A 24,656-nucleotide genomic window follows, 5' to 3' on the forward strand; every position below is an offset into this window, starting at 1 on the left:
CCCACTTGTTAAAAAATTCTTGGGAATTCCTGAGACAAATCACACCTGATTTAAAGGTAACCAATTCTAAATTTGTCACCATTAATGTTACAGATTTATTTTCTGTCATACCACACGAGACAGGATTGGCCTGGGTAGAGGAGGCTCTGAGGGGTAGTTCCAAGGCTAGCAAAAATGACATTTATATCATCTTAGAATTAGCCGAACTTGTATTGAATAACAATTTCTTATTTTTTCAAGGCAAATTCTACAAACAGGAATCCGGGGTAGGTATGGGGGCCAATTGTGCCCCCACCTATGCAGATATGGTATTATCTGTATGGGAAAAGAAATGTATATACAACAGCAAGTATGTTGAGTGCTGGAACTTTTACACCCGGTTCCTGGATGATATATGTATTTTTTGGACTGGCACGGAGGGGGCATTACAGGAATTTATTAATTATATAAATCAGAGTACAACATTTTTAAGATTTACGCATCAAGTGACAATTGATTATGTCAACTATTTAGATGTTTCTTTACAAGTGACTGAGAGTGGGTTTAAATCTACTATATGCAGGAAACCCACTTTCTCTAACACTTATATTAGATTTACCAGTGCCCATCCATTATATAAAAAAAAAGCATAGTCAAGGGGCAATATGTTCGGGCCTGTCGCATGACTTCCAGTGAAGAAGACTTTCTGGAAGAATATGACAAACTCAAGGAAATGTTTATGCAGAGGGAATACCCTATAGAATTAATAATGGATATACAACGGGATGTGTGTAGTAACAGACAAGGGAAATTTAAACCTGTTTTAGGGACTGGACCAATACAAACTAAGGTTTCAATATGCCCAAAGGAAGGTGGAATAGATTCTACACACAACAATATTTTTATTACTAACTTCAATGCTAATGACCATGTCATTAGAAACAAAGTACAAGGTGAATGGACTAAATTCAATGAATATACTGATTTATCCAATCTAAAAGGGAAAACTATAAAAACTGTTTTTCGGAAAGGGTTAAATATAAAGAATTTATTAGAAAGCAACAATTTTTCTTCTACATTTTCCAATAAATCCAAGGGTACATACAAATGTGGGGTGTGCCCACAATGTAAATACATTACACAACAACAGAGAATATTCTTAACAGTTAGGAAGAAATGGATAGTGGCCTCTAATTATTCCAACTGTAATTCCCAGGGGGTAGTGTATGTTGTTTTATGTAGCGAGTGTGAAGGATTCTATATAGGAAAGACTGAGAGAACCTTGAAACGCAGAATATACGAACACATGAATGATATTCAGAAGCGTAGTTCTAGAAATGCTTTATTCAACCACACCTTTTCATGTCCCCAAGTAAAATTTCATTTTTTTGTGATAGAAATGGTACCTAGAGAACCAACGGGAGGCCTTTGGGAAACTAAATTGGAATATAGAGAAACATATTGGCAAGTAGTACTTGAAGCCAATAAATATCCGGGTATGAACAAAAACATATCTATTGCCCTCTCACTTAAGCTTAGATCAGCGAAGTTATAACATATATTACATATGGGCATTAGGTAGATCATTATTGTTTATTGTGTTTGTCTGATTGTATTTAAATGCTGGAAAAGGTAGTCCATATGGCATTATTTATCAACTTGTGTTGTATAAAAATGTATTTTATTTTTATATACATGTATCTTTATTTATATGAATTATGTGTTTTTGTACAAGTTTGTTAGTATTAGATTTGAAAAATATAGGAGGAGATTTTATGTCTATTTATTATTTTTTACTGCCTGAGAGCAAGTTCCTTTAACAATTAATTGTTTTATTGAATCAATGTTTTAATTAGAAGGGTATATAAAGGAAGCGAACACATTCAAGCTTTTATCTGATGAAGTTCGAGCGCTACTCCTACGAAAACGCTCTGTGATATTTAGCAATGTTAATATTTTCATTGTGAAAACATGTTGTGGCAGTTTTCTTTCACCATTAAAGGCTGGATTTTATTTGGTGGCTTTGCCTTTTGCTTTCTGCTTTATAGAAAACGTGTTGTGGTCATTTTCTTGGCTTATCTACTTGTTACACCTGTGGTCTGCTGCACATTACGACTGGCCTTTGTTTTACTACTGTAATATATATTACAGTCCAGGTCTTCTCCTAATGCTGATTGAATTTGTATTCTATTAACCATGTGTAACTATTTTTTCTTGTATATATAGGTCTTGTTATGTCTTCTGCTGTATATCGTATTTTAACATATTGTTTGAAAATTCTCTGTATACTGTATTTTAACATATTGTGTAAAATTTTCCTTACTGTGGAGGTTTTCTCCCCAGGCTTCCGCTGAAAATGGACCTGTGTCCAATTGGACCATCCCGGTTAACAAATGTAAAATAAATAAAATTCTTCCTTTCAGAAAAATCCTAGAGTAATAAATGTTACTGTCAAAGCAGCCATTATCTACGCAATAATAATTTCCTTTCACCTACCTAACACTGTTTCTGCCTGAATTTCCATCAATAGCACCATTACTGCTTTGTTATTGTATACAATTTCAACCTATATCAAAGCAGGGATTCCAGTCTCAGGGATTTTTGGACCCCTTGAATGAATTTGCCACAGTTACACATTAAAAGTATAATTCGGCCCTTTACAGAACATTACTTATCCCACATACCACTATCATGGTACAAGAGCTTCCCAAGCAGTCAGGTGACAAAACACATTTCCTTCTTTCCTCCCAGTCTGTATAAGTTTCCCCCAATGGCCCATTCTTGGACTCTGGCTATTAAACATGCACATAAATAAGCTTCCATCTGTCACACCTCCATCCACAATTATTCAATACAGAGATGACACTATAATCGTTTTCTTACCTCCTTCCTTGTCACAGCTATAGACCATTACTCAGGAATTGTACTCAGTAGCAGAAGAGCGGATACAAAATATTCATACTTAGTAAGAAAAAAAAAATCCTGAACAGATGGCCTTCCTCCCTAAACCGCTTCCCAAAACTTACTATTTTCTCTGCTCAAAATATTAAACTAGACCAGTTTTCCTGGTGGAACATTTGGTTATAAGCTAGAGTTTGTTATTCATAATAGTAATGTTATAAATAAAACTGACCAAAGGTTCAGAGTTCTATACAGCGCCAAGCCACTTCTCATTGACCTAGGCCATCAATTAACTGCACAACTTTTATCTGGTTCCCATACTTCCCATAAGCTACTCTCATCCTCACTAACCTACACAACAGCTTCCTTGGAAAACTATAGCAATTTTATAAAAAATGCTGAATTTATTGCTAATTTGCACAACAGGTCCCATCACTGTCTTGCACTTTCAAGAATAAAACTGATCAAATTGTCAAGCTATTCTAAATTGCTCCAGCTAAACAAATGATAATTCCATACTTCAGCACCCACATGCACCCTTCACTGAAAACACACCTGCTGCTACTGTGGTGTTCCTTACCCGACGGTCACTTTATGCAGTGATATGATTTCCATGTGCTTTATTCATTAGCCATTGTCTTAACAACAAGCTGTTTACTTCCATTTATAGAAAAAGGCAGTGTAAACAGTATATTACAAAAGGACTGAAATGTTAAAAAGCACTGCATATAAGCAAATTAACAGATGGTGTTTGTTACAAGAATGCATGATAATGTCTAAAAAGTTGCTAAGATTCATTGTAAAGCACTCAAGAACCAATTCACTTTTGTAAGTGTTTCTGTCCAGAAATATAAGGTTACTGGAGCATGTAACTTGATATATAACATGCCACTGCTTTTGATTTACCTACAGTTGGATTAAAGGGAAACACATAAAATCTTGATCCTTTCCTGTTTTCATCCTGGATATAGGATACTCAGAAGTTCTGCAGTGTGTGTGTGTGTGTGTGTGTGTGTGTGTGTGTTTATTTTAATATGCAAGGCTACCTTCAGTGGTGATTCCATACAGCATATAATTAATCTGGTGTCTTAAACAAGCTGCCAACACATACTAATGTACTCACATTCACTACTAATCTGCATAACATGTCCCATCAATATCTTGCATTGAATCTGTTGCATTATACCAGCTGCCAACAAACACATACTAAAGTACCTAAAATAGTCAGCTGTGATCAGTGTACCATCCCAATAAACAAATGTAAAATAAAATAAAAACTGACATATCTTGGAGATTACTAATGATGTATTTATATGCAGGCAAGATGATAAACTGTTTTGTTTCTGGATGTGCATTAACAGAGGCAATGCCAAATATAACCAGATGCTGTCTGGTTAGACAGTCTGCTGATTTACGCAGGCACTACTAAATCCCCTTAACAGCTTGATGCAGAGCCACACAAGTTGTCATGTTGTTTACCAGGAAAGCATGATGGGGTGTTGGGAGGGTGGCTAGGTGTTTGAGGTGTTGTTTTTTACAAACACACAAGGTGCAGGGTTTGAGTCTCATCAGCGGGATAATCTAGGCTTAAAATGTCCAGGCACTCACAAGGCCTAGTATCTATGAATAAACTGGTATAACGTTTATGTTACAATGCTCGTTTGTGTGTTTACATCATACATGAAGGTCAGCTCATGGTAAATGCTTCAGTTTCCACACTGATATCATTAGCCAGATGTTCATAAATTGGGTTTAGATTGTCCTAGTATGCATCTCTGATATGATAAGGCTTTGCACTATTTAAACAGTTATATTAAAGAAGTTAGCTCTACATTGGAACATTAAATTATTTGTGAAGTATAAAGGTGAAAACTATGCATGCTACATAGCCACTCTTATAGTAAAGAGACTAAAGCCAAAGATTCACACATGCTCAGTTTCAGCACATGAGATTAAAAGAGAAGATATCAACAAACAATACAATAACTCCCATTGACAGACAACATGTAGGAAGTTTTTCGTACAAGTTTATTTCTTGAAGAAAACTGGGAATGGTAATTGGCATTTGCTGAGGTTTTAGAGAGTTCTGGTACTACCACACACATTCATTGCTACAGAGGTGTAGCCACACATGCTTAACCAAGGGAGGTTTGCACAGATGTCCTCCAGAATCAGTCAGGCTACTCTGCAGCACCACTGGGGTATTGCACTATGGGAAACATTCATATTGGGGAATCAGGGACTACAGTAGAAACTGAAGCAGTGTTTTATTAATAAACTCTTTCCATCTCCACTCTGAGGAAAACACCTAGGTAAAATTTTGCATTCACAACTTGGAATATGTTGATTATTCAGTGTGAACCAGTGGACATGTCCTGACACAGTTTTGTGATTATCTTATGTAACATGGCAAGTGGAGCCTTCATTGCCATTATGTATTATCCCCTCATTGTGGTTGTTTTGTAGAGCAGTGTCTGAAACTAAATCCTTCAAGAAATACAAATTTTCTCTATGTGAAATCATCGGAAAGGTAATTTATTGAACGTTACCTTCAATGCTATCAGCACAGAGACAGCATGTGAGTGCTTCAATAGACTAGCATCTATGGACGCACCACTCGTGTCACAGCAACAAGAGATACAGTAAAATTATGAGTGCATATCTTTAATTAAAAGCTTATAATACTTGTTTTTTATTATTAAGAATCTGTTCATATAAATATTGGTAAGATGGGATGTAAAATACATTCTGACACGTTATAAAGTGATAATGTATACTCAAACTGTGACGAAAAACTTTAAGCTGGTCTAATTTTACAATAACACTAGCATGCATATTGTGTCAAAAGCCTTAAATGGATCATGATAAACAGCTGGCATCGAGAGACCACTATCCACAGCCTGTAAAACCCTTTCGGAGAAGCTTACCAGGCTCAGGAGACAAGACCAGCCCTTCCCAAACCAAACCTGTTGGGGTCTAGACCTGCTATGCCACCTACATCTGCATACATGAGGTCTGCTATGAAATGCTTCATAGCATTGCATAAAAGGCTAGTGAAGGTGATGATGAAGTAAAGGATACTTTACTGAACTTGTAGAGGAGCCACTCTTGTGTAGGGGAGGTACAGGGTCTGTTCTGGCATCAAGAACAAATGTTGTGGATAACTAAGGTTGAACACACAGCACATACTTTGCATTGAAAAAAATGCCCTGTGTGTTGTATGATGCCAATTAAGTATTATTTTTAGCATTTGATTGGGATCCTAGAACCTGCTCCAAGGTGATTTCAGGAAAAAAATTCAAGGACACTGGAGCAACTAAATACCAATTCAAAAAATTAGCTGAGATATTCACTGCAACCCAGGTACCACTGTTCATAAACCCATCACTTCCAGCCCCAAAATAAAAAAGTCGTCTATTACCTCTTAAGAAAAAATGAACCCAAACTCACCTTAACAAATATAAACCTAAGAAGCATGTGTGATAATGTCCATGACATACATATGCCTAATCTTGCCACATACACTCCTAATGCAGTGATAGTTAGTAAAATCTGGTTAAAAAAAGAAATAAAGGATAATGAGACCCCCCCACACACACACACACACACACTGGATACAATATACTCAGGCATGGCAGACAAAACAAGCATGAATGTGGTATAGCAATCCTGTATAAAATTACCTTAAATATCACCTGACTTCCACAGGAAATACAAAAAGAAGACAAAAGTAGCATTGATTACTGAAATTGCTACACCCAGTGACTACAGTGTCTTACATACAGAGTGTCACAAAATCAAACTACCAGGATTTGTAGGCAGAAATGAGGGCAATGTGGAAGAAAGATACCCAGACAGTTTCAATAGCAGCTGGAGCAATGGGTCTATAAAAAAGAATTTACAATTGTACTTAGATACAAGTAACTCCATAAGTGGGCACATTGAGGGTGTTGCAAAGAACACTTCTGGCTAACATCAAAGACCGAAACAATACTAATTTCATGTACTTTAATTACACTTTGACATAGGAATGAGGTCCATTCCCACCATGGTATTAGAAACCCATAAGATGTGGAGAAATTAAAAAAGATAAATACCCAAATTTAACAATGCTTAACTTCTAACAACACTCCTAAAAATCAATAATAGGAAAACTATATCTTTAAAAGCAATTTATATACCATCACAGAATAACACTGATACTGCTGAAAACATCCTTAATTGGATATCCCAAACTAATTAATCATGAAACATTAATACTTGAAGACTTAAATATAGACTGGCAACTCAAATTCCACTACCTCTACTGAATCCATGAACTTGTACACCTTCAAACAATGAATAACTTCACCCACTAGAATCAATAAAATTCCAGGAAAACATTCATTAGATGTGATCCTTACAAACAAACCATACAAACTGACAAAAGTAGGCTGCCTCTCAGACATCATGTGACCACATACCAAAATATACCATTAGATCTTGCCATAGCCTAGATAAACATATCTATAATCAAATACAAAATGCAATTCCATCAAAGATATTTTCAATGAAACACAAAAGCACTATAACTGGAATGTACTTAGAACAATGCCACTGGATTCTGTTGTAGAACACTGTGACAACGGATTGGACATTTTGTTTACCAGCACCCTAGGATTCAGATATAAAAACGGCAGGAACCTCAAGGATTTGCTGGAGCATAATGGTTCTATTGTTTCATGTAAGAAATTGGGAACCTACACATGTGCGGTTGTACACATCCTGTCAAGAGACTATCAGATTCAGAGTAGTAGTTTTTCCAATTGTAATAGTGAAGGCTTGATTTATTTAGCCTTATGTAAAACCTGTGGTGCATTTTACATTGGAAAAACTACTCGTAAACTCAAAAGGAGGATTTATGAGCATTTATATGCTATTAGAGTCGAAGATATTAAAAATGCCTTCTTTAAACATACACTGACATGTCCCCAAGCAAAATGGGGCTTCTTTTTTTTAGAGAAGGTGCAATGTGATGTGAGGGGGACCCGTGGGAAAATAGGACAGAGGTGAGAGAAATATGTTGGCAGTTGTTATTGGAAGCCAATAGATTCCCAGGGCTGAATGAATACATATCCATTGCCCCTACTTTAAAAATGAGAGCTGCAAAACTATAAAATAAGTACATATATTGTTTTGCAAGTTCCTTTTGTTGGTTTTTGATTCAAGTTTATTTATCTGTCCAACACATTGTGATGGCTTTAGTATTTATATATTTATTTTAAAGTTCTTTTAAAGAATGAGCATGTTTTTATCTACTTTCATCTGTATTTGTGGCAAGTTAGTAGGTTGTCAAGAATATTTTAGTTACAGGATTTAATTGGTGTCAATTAACACTTGTTTTAACTATTAATTAAATTGGGAGGGGTATATAAGCAGGCACAGCCCTCAATCATTCATTTTACATCTGAAGAAGTCTGGTGGACGAAAACGCTTTGTATTGTGTGGCGTTTATGTGATTAAATCTGCTGCTGCGTACACCTACAGGCTCATGTTTTATTATTACCTTCTGCCTCTTTGGGTGCCTGTTGTGGTTTTACTGGTTCTTGTTTCTGTGGCACCCTTTCCTTGGAGTTTTTGGATCACTGTGATAACGGATTCTTACAAACCTTAAATAATTTTGCAACAGAACGTAATTAGAGTAAAGTCTGACACAGCACCATGGCTAACAAAAGAAACAAACAAAAAAAAAAAACTCATGATAAAAAGGGATATAGCCTGGAAAAATTTGAAACCCTGCAAAACTCCATGTCAAACAGTACAAGCAAACATACTATACTAACCTACAAGACAAACATCAAAATAACCCAAACCTTTTTTGGTCATCACTAAATAAACTACTCCACCCTAGCAAGACCACCCCTCCCTCTCCAAAACAGACAGTATGACAGACTGTATCCCCACTGAGTTTAATTCCTACTTTATACAATCAAGATTATCTCTGTAATCAGCCCCTCTCTCTTTACCTTTGTCCAGCCACAACCACCCAAAGCTCTTCAATTTTAGTCTAGTACCCACCTCACTACTAATGATGTTGCTTCTTAAACTAAGAACTACTCCCATTTCTGTCGACCAACTACCATCAGACTACCTAAAATGGCCACAGAAATCATAGCCTTTCCTGTGTCCATACTAATTAATAGGTCCCACAGCAGAAAGATACCTCAATCTCTTTGGAAGAAATCCTACATCATACCACTGCACAAAAGTGGCACATCTACAGAGTTTAATAACTACAGATTGACAGCGATCATCTCGCACATCTCAAAAAACATTAGAGAAATGCATCCATATGCAGCTGATGTGGGTCGCTATTAAATTATCAAACATTTCAAAGTTCGAATGTCATATGGTTGACATCATATGATCGGATTTTGAAAGTGAAAGGCAATGGCTCTGTATGCACAGAATGGCAACATTTTTCTTTTCTGCACTGAAGTGTGGTCTCGGAGATGGTATATTTAAGTAGGGGTGTGGGGGTGCAGGGGGGCTTGCTCCCTGCTCAGAGCATTAAGGTAAGTGTTTTTTTTTTTTTTACATTTTTATTACATATTCAAAGATTCAAGTTTTGCTCGTATGTTGTCAAACATATGAGGTTCGAAATTTTGAAGCTTTGACTATTTAATATAGACCCACTGATGCAATACCTAACCTCAAGTAACCTGTCGTCAGAAACACAATATGGCTGTAGGCCCCAGCACAGTACCACGACTGCTCTTCTACATTTTACCCATATAATAAACCAACATAGAAAGAATGGTCTGCTTGTGTCCACCATGTTCTTGGCCTTGTCAACGGTATTTGATGCGGTCTCGCAGCAGCAACTACTCATTCAACGCTCCTGAATAGGACTTTCACACAACTCCTTGTCATGGTTACTTAGTTACCTATCTGGAAGGTAAGAAGCCGTTAAATGGCAACATTCCTACTCATCCTTTCAAATCAGTTACTACAGGTGTCTCTCATGGCTCTATCTTGGGTCCTCTCCTATTTAATATATTTATTAATAACCTCTGCATCTCGACGCACCATGCTAGTTTAGTTCATTATGCAGATGACTCAACATTAATATTTGCAGCCTCAACAATAAATACGCCCCAAGACATTAACTAAAAATTTCTCCTCTGTAGAAACCTGGCTCAAAGAATCAAACCTACAAGAAAACCAAATTAATGCTTTCTACCTCAAAAAGTTGCTAAAATCAAAAGCAATGTTTTACTATAAAGCCAGCAAATTATACTGTCATTGAAACTGTAACTCACAGTAAACTTATAGGTGTTGTAATAGATGACAATCTAAAATATGACCAGCATAAACTGCACAACATTAAATCTACACACCAGACACTAAGCTCCCTTTATAGGATCAATGGAGTCCTTACAGATACTGCAGGAAAAACTCTAACCACCACCTTTTTCCTTCCAACTTTCTTATATGCTACTCCTATCCTAACAAACTTAAACAATGCTCAAAGAAAGAAACTTGCCTCCTGCTACAATAAAATAGCTAAAATATGCCACCGATCTCCTTCATAGGACCCACCATTGACATAGCTTAAAGCAATTAAACTGTCTTGACCTGCAAAAATACCCAACATATTCACAACTAATAGCAGCACACAAACCCATTCATCATCCAGAAAAATGTCCTGCACTACCAAACGTATCACTGACCTCCTGTTCAGCAAGGGACCTAGATTCTAGTAAATTTTTATTACTCACAAATAAGTCAAATAATGTTGCAGGAGACTCGCTCTACTCCCAGTAGAATCTCTGGAATAGTATCACCACACCAATAAATCTCTTTGACAAACTCAGTAGTTTTACACCACTGCTTAAACAGCATTTTAACCAGTCTAATCCTATACATTCTCATAACCAGGTTAAGACATCGTGCTCACCATACAATACTCTCCAAATACTTCACTTAAACAGAATACTCTCACTGGAGTGACAAAATTATTTTTATACTTAACTGCTGCCTGTACAATCTATTAAGTTGCACATGGGCTTTCTCTTCAGTAACTTCTACCTCTGTAAATATTTTAGAATGTATAAATGTAACTACTGCATGTATATAAATGTAAATAGAAATGTTACTACTCTGTGTTTAACTGGAACAAAGTATAATGCAATGTAAACAAATGGAGCTTTTCTCCCTAGGCCTCTTCTGCAAATGAGTATTGCCCAGTCAGACTTTGCTGGTAAACAAAGATAAATTATAATAATCATAAATAACGAAGTGGGTAGGTGAGGTGCAGTTAGAACTAAATTTGCTTGTAAATATATTGGCTTTATTCCTTGGATCTGAATGCATGATGTTATTATGGACAAACACACTGCATTGCTGGGCAATACACTCCTGACATAACTGAAGACAGACTTGCAGTTTCCATGGGTTTCTGTAATGATCTTAAGTTCATTCTCTGCTTTACATTTTGCAAGAGCACTCTTACATTTCTTGTTAGGATGTCTCAGTGTGGTCCTAAGACAGAGATGGAGATTTTTTACAACTTTTATTATATTCCTTTGTTATTCAGTTTATTAATATGGGAGGACCACCAGAGAGGATTACTCCTGAAAACCTTTTCTCACATGTGCTATAATGGTATGAGGATGAATGAATATTTTTTATCTCATCATTTTTGGGGATCCCAAGCTTCCTTAAAAGGGGATTAGAATTTGAATTCAAACCTATCTTTTCTGCACTTAAACAGAAAAACCCTGAGCCATTACTCTTGGTCATACATAACATTTTATATGCACTTTTAAGAAATACCCCATCATTCATCAAGGATACCTTAGATTTTGTTGGGTATCTTTTGAGAGGTCAGTGTAAGGGTAGACTGTTTTTGGTAGCACATGATGTCAAGTCTAACCCTTTAAAAATGATCTGCTATTTTTAAGACTGTTACTCTTGGATGAGAAATGGAACGCGCATGCTGTTGTTGGAAATGGTTACAAGTATGTTAGAACTAGCTTCAGGAGTGGCCATGGAGGCCACAATGGTCCATTTTTATGCCCGCCTAGTTATGGCCTACTGGAAGAAAAGGTTTGCTTATGGGTCACAGACCACCGGCCAAATAATTTCCTTTTCTAGATTTATTGACAATCTTTTTACACTGTGGTATGACAAACATGACAACATGAATAAGTCTATAAACTATATGAAGTCTATCAGCACTTTTCACAAATTTTTTAATATTCCCAGAGAAAGAATAAAGCTCAATGAATTTACAAAGGTATCTGAGTAACTGTTTTTTTAACACTTTTCTAGTGCACACTGCAGCTCTTAAAGCTGAATGTTGTTCAAGAGTAAACTGGTAAAGATGACGACGTTAACCAGTGATGAAAACAAGTTTATATGGCTCTCTGTTGAAATGTCAATACTCAACATGCCGAGTGCCAACATGTGAAAGAAAAATTACCAAAACTGCTGAAGAAGAAAAGTGCATCTTGAACATCTCCATCTTTCCTTTAATCTTCATGCCCCTCCCCCAAACTTATTATAACTCCAAGATCACCATACCTCAAAGAAAAGGGAATATTCCAGGAAATGGCAGTCTCAGACTTAGTACATGGAAATCTGTTTGTTCTGCAATTTAGTCAGTGTGGTTTGGGACATGCTCTGGTAGGTCCCAGCATTTCAAATGGTTACCATTTAAACACATGAAGGGTGAGCAAGTTCATATGTTTTTATAGAAGTGTTATAAATACCAACAAGTTCAAGCAGTTTTGGAAAACATCTGGCAGTTATGCACAGAAGATTAAGAGTATGAACTGCTGGTGAATCATTTCATGTCATTCTGGTTCGATTCCCTCATCCTCCATTTACATACTGCATGACTCTAAACAGGACACTTAAGACAGCACTTCTGGCTCAGACTAAAACAATCCACATAAGTCAGTCCTCCAACTCAATTAACAAACCAATAAATAAGTTAGGATAGATAGCACAGATAAGTGTTAACATATTCCTGAGGGAAGGAATGTGTTTTAAACAAAATTCACAGCTGACACTTCATCCAGTGCTGGTAGAATGGATTTACATTTAATTGTTAATACTGGACATCAGGAACATCTTGCAAGGAATTTATCAAGTTGCAGATTTGTTGAATCATGTAACTGTGTTCTTTAATAAGAAAGGCTTCAATTTTTTTAAAAAAAAGTATGTTAGAAGGTGGTAAGGATTATGGAAACAATATCCCTAATAATAATAAATCAAAAATGACTTATGAACGACTGTTGAAATGCTTACAGATATGTGGTCACAGTTCACATTACTTAGATGCAAAATCAGAAAGAGGATATATGGATGAAAGTACCATAAGACATGCATGCCCAGTTATGTAGTGTATGTGGCCTTTCACACATCATATGATGCTTTTTACACTGGAAAGATCAAAGACTGAAACTGAGAATCCAAGAACATTACTATAATTTACGAACAAGATATGTCTAAAATGTTTTGTTTATCCACACTTTATAGATAAACTGTTTTAAAAAGTTTTCATTTCTTGTGTTAGCTAAAGTAGAGAAAAATGCTGATGGGGTGGTGACTTCAAACTTTCACACTGCATCAAAAGAAATTATATGGGGAAACTGAAACTTGGAAGCTGATACACTATGAGGTTTAAATGGGTGCATTAGTATTAAGCCCGAGTTAAATGTTAAAATTTATTTGTGATTATAATTTTGTGTTTTATATTTATTTTATCCTTATATAATTTTCTTGTGATTTATATTATTGACCTAATATTTAAATAATTTTACATGAGCTTTAATAAGGAATACATGTTAATTGAGAAATTGATGACAGAGAGAGGTGGACTTGTGAAGGATATATTGGTTTATTTAAGGCATTCCTTTGCAAAAAATGTATTTTGTCTGAAGAATTAGTAAGTGTAAAAAAATGACAAACGTGCTAACCTATTTTCTAGTTCCAAGCTACTTTACTCTTTGTTTTTAATATTACATAATAGTCTATATATAGGCTATTTATTGTAGCCAATCAACCAGCAGGAATTGAAGTGGAAACCAGGGCATTCAGAGGAAATACATGCAGACAGAAGAATAATATACAAACTTTAGAAAGGCAATCATCCAAAGTCCAGACTGAACATTAATTCATGGGGCTATAATTTAAAGATTCAGTTATACCATCCCTATTTGGAAACATTCAATGTGTATTACTCTCCTATTCCTTTGGTGCATATCTGCCACTACTAGGGGTTGAGGAGGACTGTATAAAGTAACATGTTATGCATAGTGATGCATCAAAGCATCATTCTTGATAAAGGAGGAAAGATAAATATAACGCTTATCCTAGATGTAAGAACAGGCCATTTTCTGTACATAAGAAACACTGTAGGTCATAGTGTGCTGAAATATGGGCTATGGAGCAGAAGAACAGGAACCCTTTAGAATAAAAATCACATATCCTATCATGTCAAATTATTCTAATGCTGCTGACGTACAATACATGCTCTAGCACTCCATCACATGACTGTTAGGAAAGGCTGCATTATTGATCTAGTAATCAGGACTTTGCAAATCTTACTCTTTCTCTACAAGGAAAAGAAGGATGTGGAAATAGTTTGAAAGATCTTTCTCAAGTATCTAGCATACATGCTCTCACACCTAGGGACAAGTATGGGTTCCCTGTCCATCTCCTGTACATCTTTGGAATGTGTAAGGAAACTGCATCACCTGGAGGAAATCCATACATACACAAAAGTACATGCAGTCTCTGCACAGAAGGTACCCCAGCTGAGAATCAAACATTACAGATAAAAAAATCAATATATTTGAAACCTAAACAACTGATCTGAAAATTGTAAGAATTTGATAAATGACAGAATTATACTACAGTACACAATCCTAGAGAAATGAAAGTCTGTAATAATTCATTGCAATATAGCAATAGTACAAGGTTATTCTCATTGCACTAAACTAGCACTGTCTCACTTACCTATTCTTCTTTCTCATCACTTCATATAGGTGCTGATCATTCATCACCATGTCTGAGACTCGCACGATTAGCCTACTGCATATTTTGCCAGCACATATACACTATCCATCCACTTCTGTAAGTACAAAGTCCGGAGGGAAGCCATCACTTTTGTTGAACCATATTGTAAATAAACAAATGTCGGACACCCAAAAGTCTATTAGTCAATTTCATCAAGCCAAACAGAGATCCTCTCAATCAGTTGCTTATGCAATTGCTGACACTTGGTTCTCTAAGTGACTTGGTGAAAAGTCAGTTTAATTACTGCTATTATTAAATAAATGTTTTTATTTCTCTTCATTTTGTAGTAATGTTGCCTGTCTTAAAAAGTAAAGTCTTATAACTCTGAAAGGCTTAGCATGCTGCAAAGACCTTTACTGTTAAGGTTCCTATAGCAAGATAAGCCCGGGCTATTCAATGACCAGATGCTGGCACTGACCGTAGCAAGTTTAAGACATTTAAGTAAACATTTTCTTCATGGCACATTTGGAGATGTAGACGAATCACAACCTCCAATGTTAAATTTATGTTCACATGAGAGAGACAAAGGATAAGGTCCTTCCTTTTTTAGTAAAGGAAGACCATGAATAACTTCCCAATCTTCACATTAAACTACATTTCATTAATGTTAAAAGTGCTTCCGGTAGTATAAGTTACATCACAATACTTCCAATAGTATCAATTACATCAGAGTGCTTCCAATAGTATTAGTTACATCACAGTACTTCCAATAGTATCAATTACATCAGAGTGCTTCCAATAGTATTAGTTACATCACAGTACTTCCAATAGTATCAATTACATCACAGTGCTTCCAATAGTATTAGTTACATCACATTACTTCTAATAGTATCAATTACATCAGAGTGCTTCCAATAGTATTAATTACTTCATTTGCACATGTCCAGTGCTAGTCTTTATTAGACAATTACAGCCTAAAGGAACATTAGCAGGTACAATGTCTGTTACTCCTGGGCCTACTTTGAACAGGCATCACCAAAGAGGTTACTTGGTTTATAAAGGGAAGAGAGAGAGCGATAAACAGAAGCAGGGCAATACTGTGATAAGAGGGTGACCCTTATGGCATTATTGACTGCATGTGGGAAACCTGGGAAAGGATAGATTTATAAGAGGTGCACTAACAGATTAAATTATGGTGACAGACCATGCAGCTGCATCTGACTATAAGAAATACATCTGAAAAGGGAACTGTATGTTGTGACAGCAAACAGAACAGCACTCATTTCATCAACTTTCCTTCACTTAGTGGGGGATGCCCAGCATAACAAAGAGACTACCATTGCTAAGATGGAAGTGATGAGAGCAAACTAAACATGAGGCCTGGATATAAAGGGGAGCGAGAGACAGAGAAAAGGTGACACCTGAAGCCATCACAGAAAGTATGTGATGGAGACTTTTCAAAGAAAGTTTCAATATAACGCTTAAAAACTGAATGAATATTCTCTAAAATCTTTACAGACAGAGAGGCAGTCATTTTCAACAAGGTAGATCTGCCTTAAAAAGTAACAAGAGTTCAAGGCTCTTGTCTAAAATGTGCAGATACTGTAATTTGCAGATTATCTTTCCTATTCATCCTTTACCATAACAGAAATTAGCAGTTCAGATTGTATAGCATATATATTTATTTTAATTGCATAAAATCTGAAACATGCATAACAGTGAAAACAAAATAAATTGAGAATCAAGAACTGCTTCAGCAGTGTAGGAACAAATGTAGATTAAAAGAAATGTTTCAGCAAGCAAGTGAATATGATCGTGACTTCAGACTTAGCTGGTCACTTAAATTAATAGTTCGTAGTCCGTTGTCTTGATAAAGGTTACTTTCCTGCTGGTGATACTGCCAGCTCAGACAGCTGTGTTTTCAACAGCACACACATGGACTGGAACTCCTCGCATTACTAAAAGCTCAGACCATTCTGTTTTCGACAGTGCACCCATGGATTGCTTTTTCTATCATGCTGTAATAGAGGACTTCGCAAATGAGTGCACCAGTGGCTTTGCTATGCATACAGACTCTATAGGCAACACAACGGTGTTCTGCAGTAGAGAATTCCGGAACCACATTACTAACTAATATCACAGCAATTCTGAAGGTGAAACACATTGGATTTTCTGACAATACTAACAAGTAACCTTTTTAAACTCTTCCACAGTCTAAAGAATTAACATGCCGGAACTGCAATTTTCTTAACAATAAACATAGCATGCTTTCAACAAAATCTTGCACTTTAGATGGCAACATCTTATAAATCAATGTCTTAAACACACAATAGTCACAAATGCTTAGATATGCACACTTCGGAGAGGTAAATAATGTCTCAGCAAGAATTCAGGAAAGCAGTCATCAGCATGCTCTGTGGAATTCCACACAGTGATACAAACTGGTGTTGCAAACCATTCTGCTACAAACCCTTCATCAAAATTAGCACCACATAAGCTGAGCAATTACGTACCTGACATCATAATGCAAGGCAAACTGTTGTGCCGTGTGAACGCTTCTGGGGTAAAGGTTAAGCTAAAAGAAAACTATGAAATCATTTGCTCTTCTAAATCATGCATCAAAGGAACAAATCTCAGATGAGTTGCAACTTTTTTCTAAGTATCCCTAAACACAGCTATTTGTCAAGGTCCACCAGCTTTCTTCTGTTTCTGTTAATATCTAAATTTCTCAAGTATGAATAACTTAATACATGTGACACCTGGGGTAAGCTATTGAATGACAACAAAAATTCATCTGTGTCACAGCTATCAAAAGGTTCACTGAGCAGACCTTACAAAACACTTAATTTGAAAGAGGACCCTGAGTGTGACAATTTGCTTGCACACACAAACCACTGAATCTTATGGAATAAAATTGGAGACATCCCACTAGTGACAATACTAGAGAGAGAGAGAGAATTCTACATTTTTTTAACTTGCTGCTTATTTTATGCTATATAAGTGTACTCATTTCAGCAGGTACATCTGCTACAGTGTCAAAAATTCTAAAGAAACAAGGCCCTTAAGTTCTGTCCTACAGCCAGGCAACTGTATGTGCTACTAAGAAAAGATTCTCACTTTTTCTAAAATCTTTATAGTGCATATTTTATATCAACTGCAAAGGGAGCATTTCTACTCTTTGTACCGCATCTACAAGACTGCTTTAAAAAAAAAAAAAAAAACAGCTTAATCTTTGGTAATCAATTTCTGCCTGGCATTTTGTCAATGGCATTCTGAGCATGGAGTCTTGACCAGACATATAAATATCTTCATCAAGCGTGTTAGAAAACAGTCATTAATAAACTTTATTCTGTTTCTTAAAGCATACTTGACAAATGTCACTGTGTGTCTATGTTCTGTAAAAGAAAAACATCTTTTAAATGACAGCTGAACAGAACTCCACACTGCAAGAGCTACATCAATACAATCTATGATTTAAGGTTGATTGTCTTCTACAAAACTGAAACAATTTAACATTGCCTTATCTTCTGGACAAACATGGTGTTCTTTAAGATGCAAGTATAAAACTGAATGGGTCAGGTAACATAATAGCCACAATTCACTTCTTAGACAGAAAAGACAGATATTGCCTCAGAATTTAACTACACTGAAATATTTTAGTCAGAATGCTTCCTCCATTGCTGGCAAACACAACATACTAGTTTCATTCCATCTATAATATTCCTCTGACTGAAATTAAAAGCAGAACAAACTATTTCAAAAATACTTCAGGTCAACAGCTTATTTTCTATATGCTCTCTGAAACTAAATTTAAGTGTAATATTACTCGAAACATAAAGAGTACACAAAACAATTAGGAGTGCCACTAACTATAAATATGCAGAATCCACTCTGACAAAACTTATATAATTGTAAATGGAGTCAGAACGAGACTTTAAATTTTAGACCAGAGTTTGTGTTGTAATATTTTTTTTCTTGTTACAACAGATTTTAACAATTTAAAGAAACAGGTTGCAAACCATATCCACACAGGGCAAAGTAACCTAGACAATAAACAAAATTAACTCTGCAGAATTATATCTTCCTGTTTCAGTCAATGACTTATGCTAAGTGCAAATGTAGCTGTGAAATACATGCACACATCTCATGCGTATCAAGGCGTGCTTGCCCTTAAAAGGCACAATCCAAAGCCCAACAATTTTACAACAAATAAAAAATGTGTCAATTCATGCAGGACATTATGAAAATTAAGCCTCTTCTGATTAGCATAATGTGATGGAACACCACAGAAAAATAGAATACTCATATACGTGCTTTCCTGTTTCAGGTCTGTTAGTTCCCCTACATTTTCCAGAAGATAATGGTTGGTTTATATATCCAGGTGGCTTACCTCAATCAGGAAATCTCCAGTCCGCAGCCCGGCTTGCCATGCTACGCCTCCCTCATCTACCGATTCCAGATATTGTAAGGCAGGAAAAGCAGGAGTCGGGGTAAATTCCTCAATGGGGGTATCCGCTTTTAAAACATCAAACAACACAATAGTTAAAGCTGCACCTGGTGTTTGTTACACATTGCCATGACAGTGAGGTGAATGCCCCCTCCCCCACATATCAGAGAAACAAGTGATTCAGAGATGATGACGTTGTTGCAGGACACATGTCTGTAACTAATTTATCATCACTACCAAGTTTACATTTCTATAACTCTGAAGAATGTGCAAAATTCAATGCTTTATTTTCCCCTACATCGCAAATAAATGATGACCACATCTATACACCTTAATGAGAGTCTTAAACTAAGAAGTACGAGTCCCACTCAAGTACATGCAAGTTTTGGTTCCAAATTTAAAATATGTACTATATGTACATAGTTAGAATACTACTACATATAATGTAAAGGAAAATATTTCTAAGGTTTACAATTTCTTGCATTTTATACATAATTTTAATGAATGCAATGATTATGAATGTGTGTGCATGTGATATAAATGTGTGTGTGTGTGTGTGTGTGTATATATATATATATATATATATATATATATATATATATGTGTGTGTGTGTGTGTATATATATATATATATATATATATGTGTGTGTGTGTATACATATATATATATATATATATATATATATATATATATATATATATAGACACACATACATACATATCTATATGTCATAAGATGAACTCTACATAAGTACATTTGCATAATATATTCACATATTGCCAGAATGAAAGTCAGGAGGCTGTTGGAGCTGTTCGGATGAGATATCAAAGTATGATCAGTTTTGTACTTAATATTACGGTTGCAGAGTGTAGAAAGTGGTATGTCACAGTGTTTTATTAAGAACACAAAATGCAGATGAAGACTACATCCTACTACACAGGATACATTTTAAAGAAATCCTGCTTTTAGGAGTAGCAGATTGATTCAGGCCACTGTATATCACAATCATGCAGGTATAGACAGGTTTATACACCCCCTCTGAAATAATGACAGAGTTATTTAAATTTCCAACAGTCTGATCTGCATACCAACACATACTGCAGATAGAAAAATTAATGTCAGAAGCAAACTGCAGGCTACATGTATCTGAACAGATCTTAAGGCACTAAGTACATTTAAAATTAAAGCAGGCAATGTAAAATAAGTTCCTCTCCATTATCAATGCAAAGTCTAATTTAACATTAATCTGAATTGGTGTATTAAAGAAAACAGTAGCATGAACTTATATTCCTCAGGAATAAATATCACTTGAAAAGCAATATGAAGCATTAGGCTACAGCCGATGTAATTCCTGCTAATGCTTGCAGCAGAGGAAATTCCGCATAGAGGCACATGGGCTCCCTTACATGCTTACACAGTGACACATACAGACAGACACACACACACAGTACACACACACAAACACACACACACTCACTCACTCACTCTATGTCTCTACACACACAAAGGCAAAATATACATACCTTTGGCCCCTCGGAGTACAAATCCAAATCCCTCGTTGTCTTTTTTCTGCAGGACTACCATCTTTTCTTCAATAATGCAGTCACTGTAGAGAGAATGCCGAGGATAGCGACCATTATTACATCCTTTCATCATCATTTTATGAGCTGCTCCTCCACTGTGCAGGTTCATTATTACAGTCAATTAATCAAATGAGCTTGTGATGTCCAAATACAAAAAGAAAAAACAGCAGCAAACAAAAAAGGAAGAGAAAAGGCAACGATAAAGCCTAGCTGACAGCATGACATGATGCAGCTTGAATGGAAAATAAGGAGAGAGAGGCAGAGAGGGAAGCATGCGTGATGGTTTGTTTTATGTGTGAATGACTGAATGAACGTGTGATCATGTAATCTGAAGGCTAGCTGTGACTGCAAGGAAAGCAAGCAAGCAAGTGAACAGAATGATATTATCATTAATGAACTCCTCAAGTGTGCATGTACCAGATGTATCCTCAAGTGATGCCAAAATTAAACCAACCCGAAGAATAGTGAGGCAGCTTTTTTGGTTTTGATTGCATAATATTTTCCTTTCGTGTAACAGCTGAAGGCAGGAATATGGCCAGAAGGCTGCATCTTGCATCTAAACTTTTTTTCCCAGTCCTACCGATTGTTGCATGCTGCAAGGTACCCACATGACCATCTGACAACCTACACTGCTAACAACGTGCAGCTGGCTTGGCGTCAGAGCACAAATTCCCACAGCATCTACGATCCCTATGACTGAAACAGTAACTAGACACTAGCAATACAAATAAACTTTACCAAGGTTATTCATAACTGTTTAGGACATAACCCACTTATACTGAAGAAAAAAATAATGAAAAACATTGCATAAATAATGTTACTTTAAGTACACTTAAACACTTGTCAATGCAAGACATGTCCACTTGCTCAAAACAATAGTATGATGTCAAACTATAAGTGCAACAGCATTCATGTGTAGTATATAGTTCATAAAACAAATATATTAATGTGCATTTAAGGGTTGTAACATATGAAACATATGAAAAAGTGTGATACAATGCTGACTGTAGAATAAAAGCAACCAGAGAAAAGCAATATACTAGTGTGCACAACGTTTAACTTAACGACATAGAAGTTGCCCTTTTGAGGCACTTCCAAGGTCAGCACAGCTAAAATATCATCTCATTTAAACAAACCAGTACTGTTAAAAGAATACCACACTACATTTAAGGGTGTGCTGCAGACAGGATATCAGGGCATTGGTTTGCACAAGTTTAGGCACCTTTTAAAGTTCACCCTGATCTCTCCCTTCTTATCTAAATGCATTAACAGATCATTTGCAAATTATTTTCTCCTAACACAGCTGATGATTTTACACATTGTGTCAGCATTAATAAAGGAATGGTCAGTTTATCCCTGCACTTACTCCTTTACTTTGTGACTACTTATATGGACCACTGACAATGATGTGTTCTAGAACCTTATTTCACTGTAATAGCTTTTTGTACCAATTAAGCATCACTGAGTGTTAAGCAGATGTTTAGCAACATTCTAGCGGGATGGGAATCCATGCCAAGAGGAGGTGAGGGGGAATCCTTTGCTTATACCAGGACAATTTCCTACATTGTCCGGGATGGTAAAACCTAAATGCATGCTTTTCATTGCTATCGGGGAAAATAATGTTAGTCTTTTTTTTCCTAAACTTCGGTACAAGGTGTGGAATCACTAGGAATGCAGAGAATGTGGACAGAAATCTCCCATGCCAGCAAGCAGAAATGCGAGAAGACCTTGTCCAAATATATTCTCTGAATCCTTGGGAGAAGACTACATAAATCCGAACGAGTATACACCAGCTCATTGTGTTCCATGGGAATTTAGCACACAGATATTGCAGAACAGTAGTATAACTACAGTGGTAAAAATGGGGGCAGCTGCTCCAGGTGCAAGTTGTTAAGGGCAAGATCACAATATGCCAATGAATTGTTAGTACACAGTCCCAGTAGTTCATAGGTTCATAGGTTAGTACTAGGTTAGCTGCCCTTGTGAGCCACTGTAAGCCTAGTCAATTATGCCTTGTGAGACTCAAACCCTGTACCTTCTGTTTGTAAGGCAAACACCTTAACCATTAGGCCACCTGGCCACCCTCCCAACCCCCTGTATCAGCATTTCTGAATGCAGATATGGAAATTAATTTCAATACTGCTGTTTAACAGTAATAAAGTGCTTAAGCACTGTGTGTGTGTGGTAGAAGTTTTAGTTACTAGCCAGTCACACTTTAAAAGCAGATTTTTCCCCTCTGTTTAGCAAGGGAGTGGAACATGTTAATGGACATAGCTGGCTCCTGAGTTTTGCCATTCAGTCAGGTAGATTGCAGACCTTTTTTTTTTTTTTGCTCTTCAGGAAAAAGGACAGGGTACAGAAACAGGAACTGGGTGGCTTCTGAGTTTTGCCATCCTCAGTTGAGAGCTGAGGAGTGCCAAATTAGGGAATGGCACCAGGCAAAGGAAGAGCTAGGTATGGCACTACCGATGCCCACATCTTTGGTGCTGCTAATATCCACTGCTATGTAGCACACTTGATTAGTAAAGGCATAGTCTTGAGAGCAAAAGAAGTTATAACCCCCCTATACCAGGCACTTATCCAGCTTATAATTGAGTACAACTCCCTGTTTGGCATGTACCATACTAAGCACCTGCAGCAATTAGAGAGACCTCAGAGGTTTCTAACAAAGAAGATCAAAGGGCTCCAACATGTGCCTTACGCAGATCAACTAAAGTCCCTGTCACTATACTCCATAAAGTATAGACTTCTCAAGAGAGACTTATGCCAGGCCTACACAGCAATCCAAGACCCAAACCTAATGAACTTGTTGCATATCTATAAATCAAACAAGATAATGGCTACCCATTCTAGGGACCTAAACATGGCCTGCAACTTAAATAGGGCATGCTGGAAGGCCAGATTTTTCTCCCAGCAAATGCTGCATCTTTGGAACAGGCTACCAATTCATGTGAAACAGAGCACATCTATGACACTGTTTAACAGGAATCTGGATGAGTGGGTTAGGCACCATAAATTCTTACCGGGTATAGACTCCACAACCCTCCTGGACATGGGCTGTCATCACTAAATGTAATCCTGTGTATTGTCCAGCATTTCTATGGCATTACACTGAGATGAAATGGCTAAGCTTAAAATGACCTCCAGGTTGATAGCTAGTAATCTCCTATGATCTTATATCTATGGCCTTACAAATAGGCAATGATCTTGTACTCCTTTATTTGCTTGAATACCAGATAACCAACTAACTGATTGACTGAATACAAAGAAGTGCCAGAAGCAGCTTCTTCTCCAAAGCTTTTAGGGCTGAGAATACTGCCCTCATCACAAACTGGTTGATATGGACTCCGCAACTCCAGACCACCACATTGCTTACACCATACAACAAAGGGGAACTCTTCATTCTGCAGATGAAATGGAAATTATCATAATTTGCATGAATTTATTTGCAGAAAAGGAAGTTATATAAGGTCATCAATAAGGACTTTTCAACACATCAGGACTCAGTGGTAAAGGTCCCCTATAACTATAAAGACAGTGAACACATACTAGTCCTAAAGCTACTGATGCTTCATGGTCCATCACATCTCCTGCATCCTCAAGCATGCATACATAAGGATCATAACAGCCATCAACTTTAGAAGCTGTTTCACAACTTGGTCTCTACAAAATGTTTATCACCCAGCTGGCCAAAGTCATGACCACCTGAATCCTATCCAATCCAAGGAAAAATCAA

The 24,656-nt window shown here is 36.6% G+C and overlaps 1 protein-coding gene across 1 annotated transcript in view; it reads right to left on the bottom strand.

Moving 5' to 3' along the window:
* LOC122810502 (SH3 and multiple ankyrin repeat domains protein 1-like) overlaps positions 1-24,656 on the bottom strand; it is a 4,213,494-nt gene that overhangs the window by 28,427 nt on the left and 4,160,411 nt on the right. The window contains exons 16-17 of the mRNA XM_044082083.1: positions 20,861-20,943; positions 19,280-19,404 (exon numbers count right to left, since the gene is read on the bottom strand). Coding sequence (XP_043938018.1) covers positions 19,280-19,404; positions 20,861-20,943 — 208 coding nt within the window. The remainder of the gene's footprint in view (positions 1-19,279; positions 19,405-20,860; positions 20,944-24,656) is intronic.

The sequence above is a fragment of the Protopterus annectens genome, chromosome 9.part0 (genome assembly GCF_019279795.1).
Source record: "Protopterus annectens isolate FY-2018-M chromosome 9.part0, PAN1.0, whole genome shotgun sequence".
NCBI lineage: Eukaryota > Metazoa > Chordata > Ceratodontiformes > Protopteridae > Protopterus > Protopterus annectens.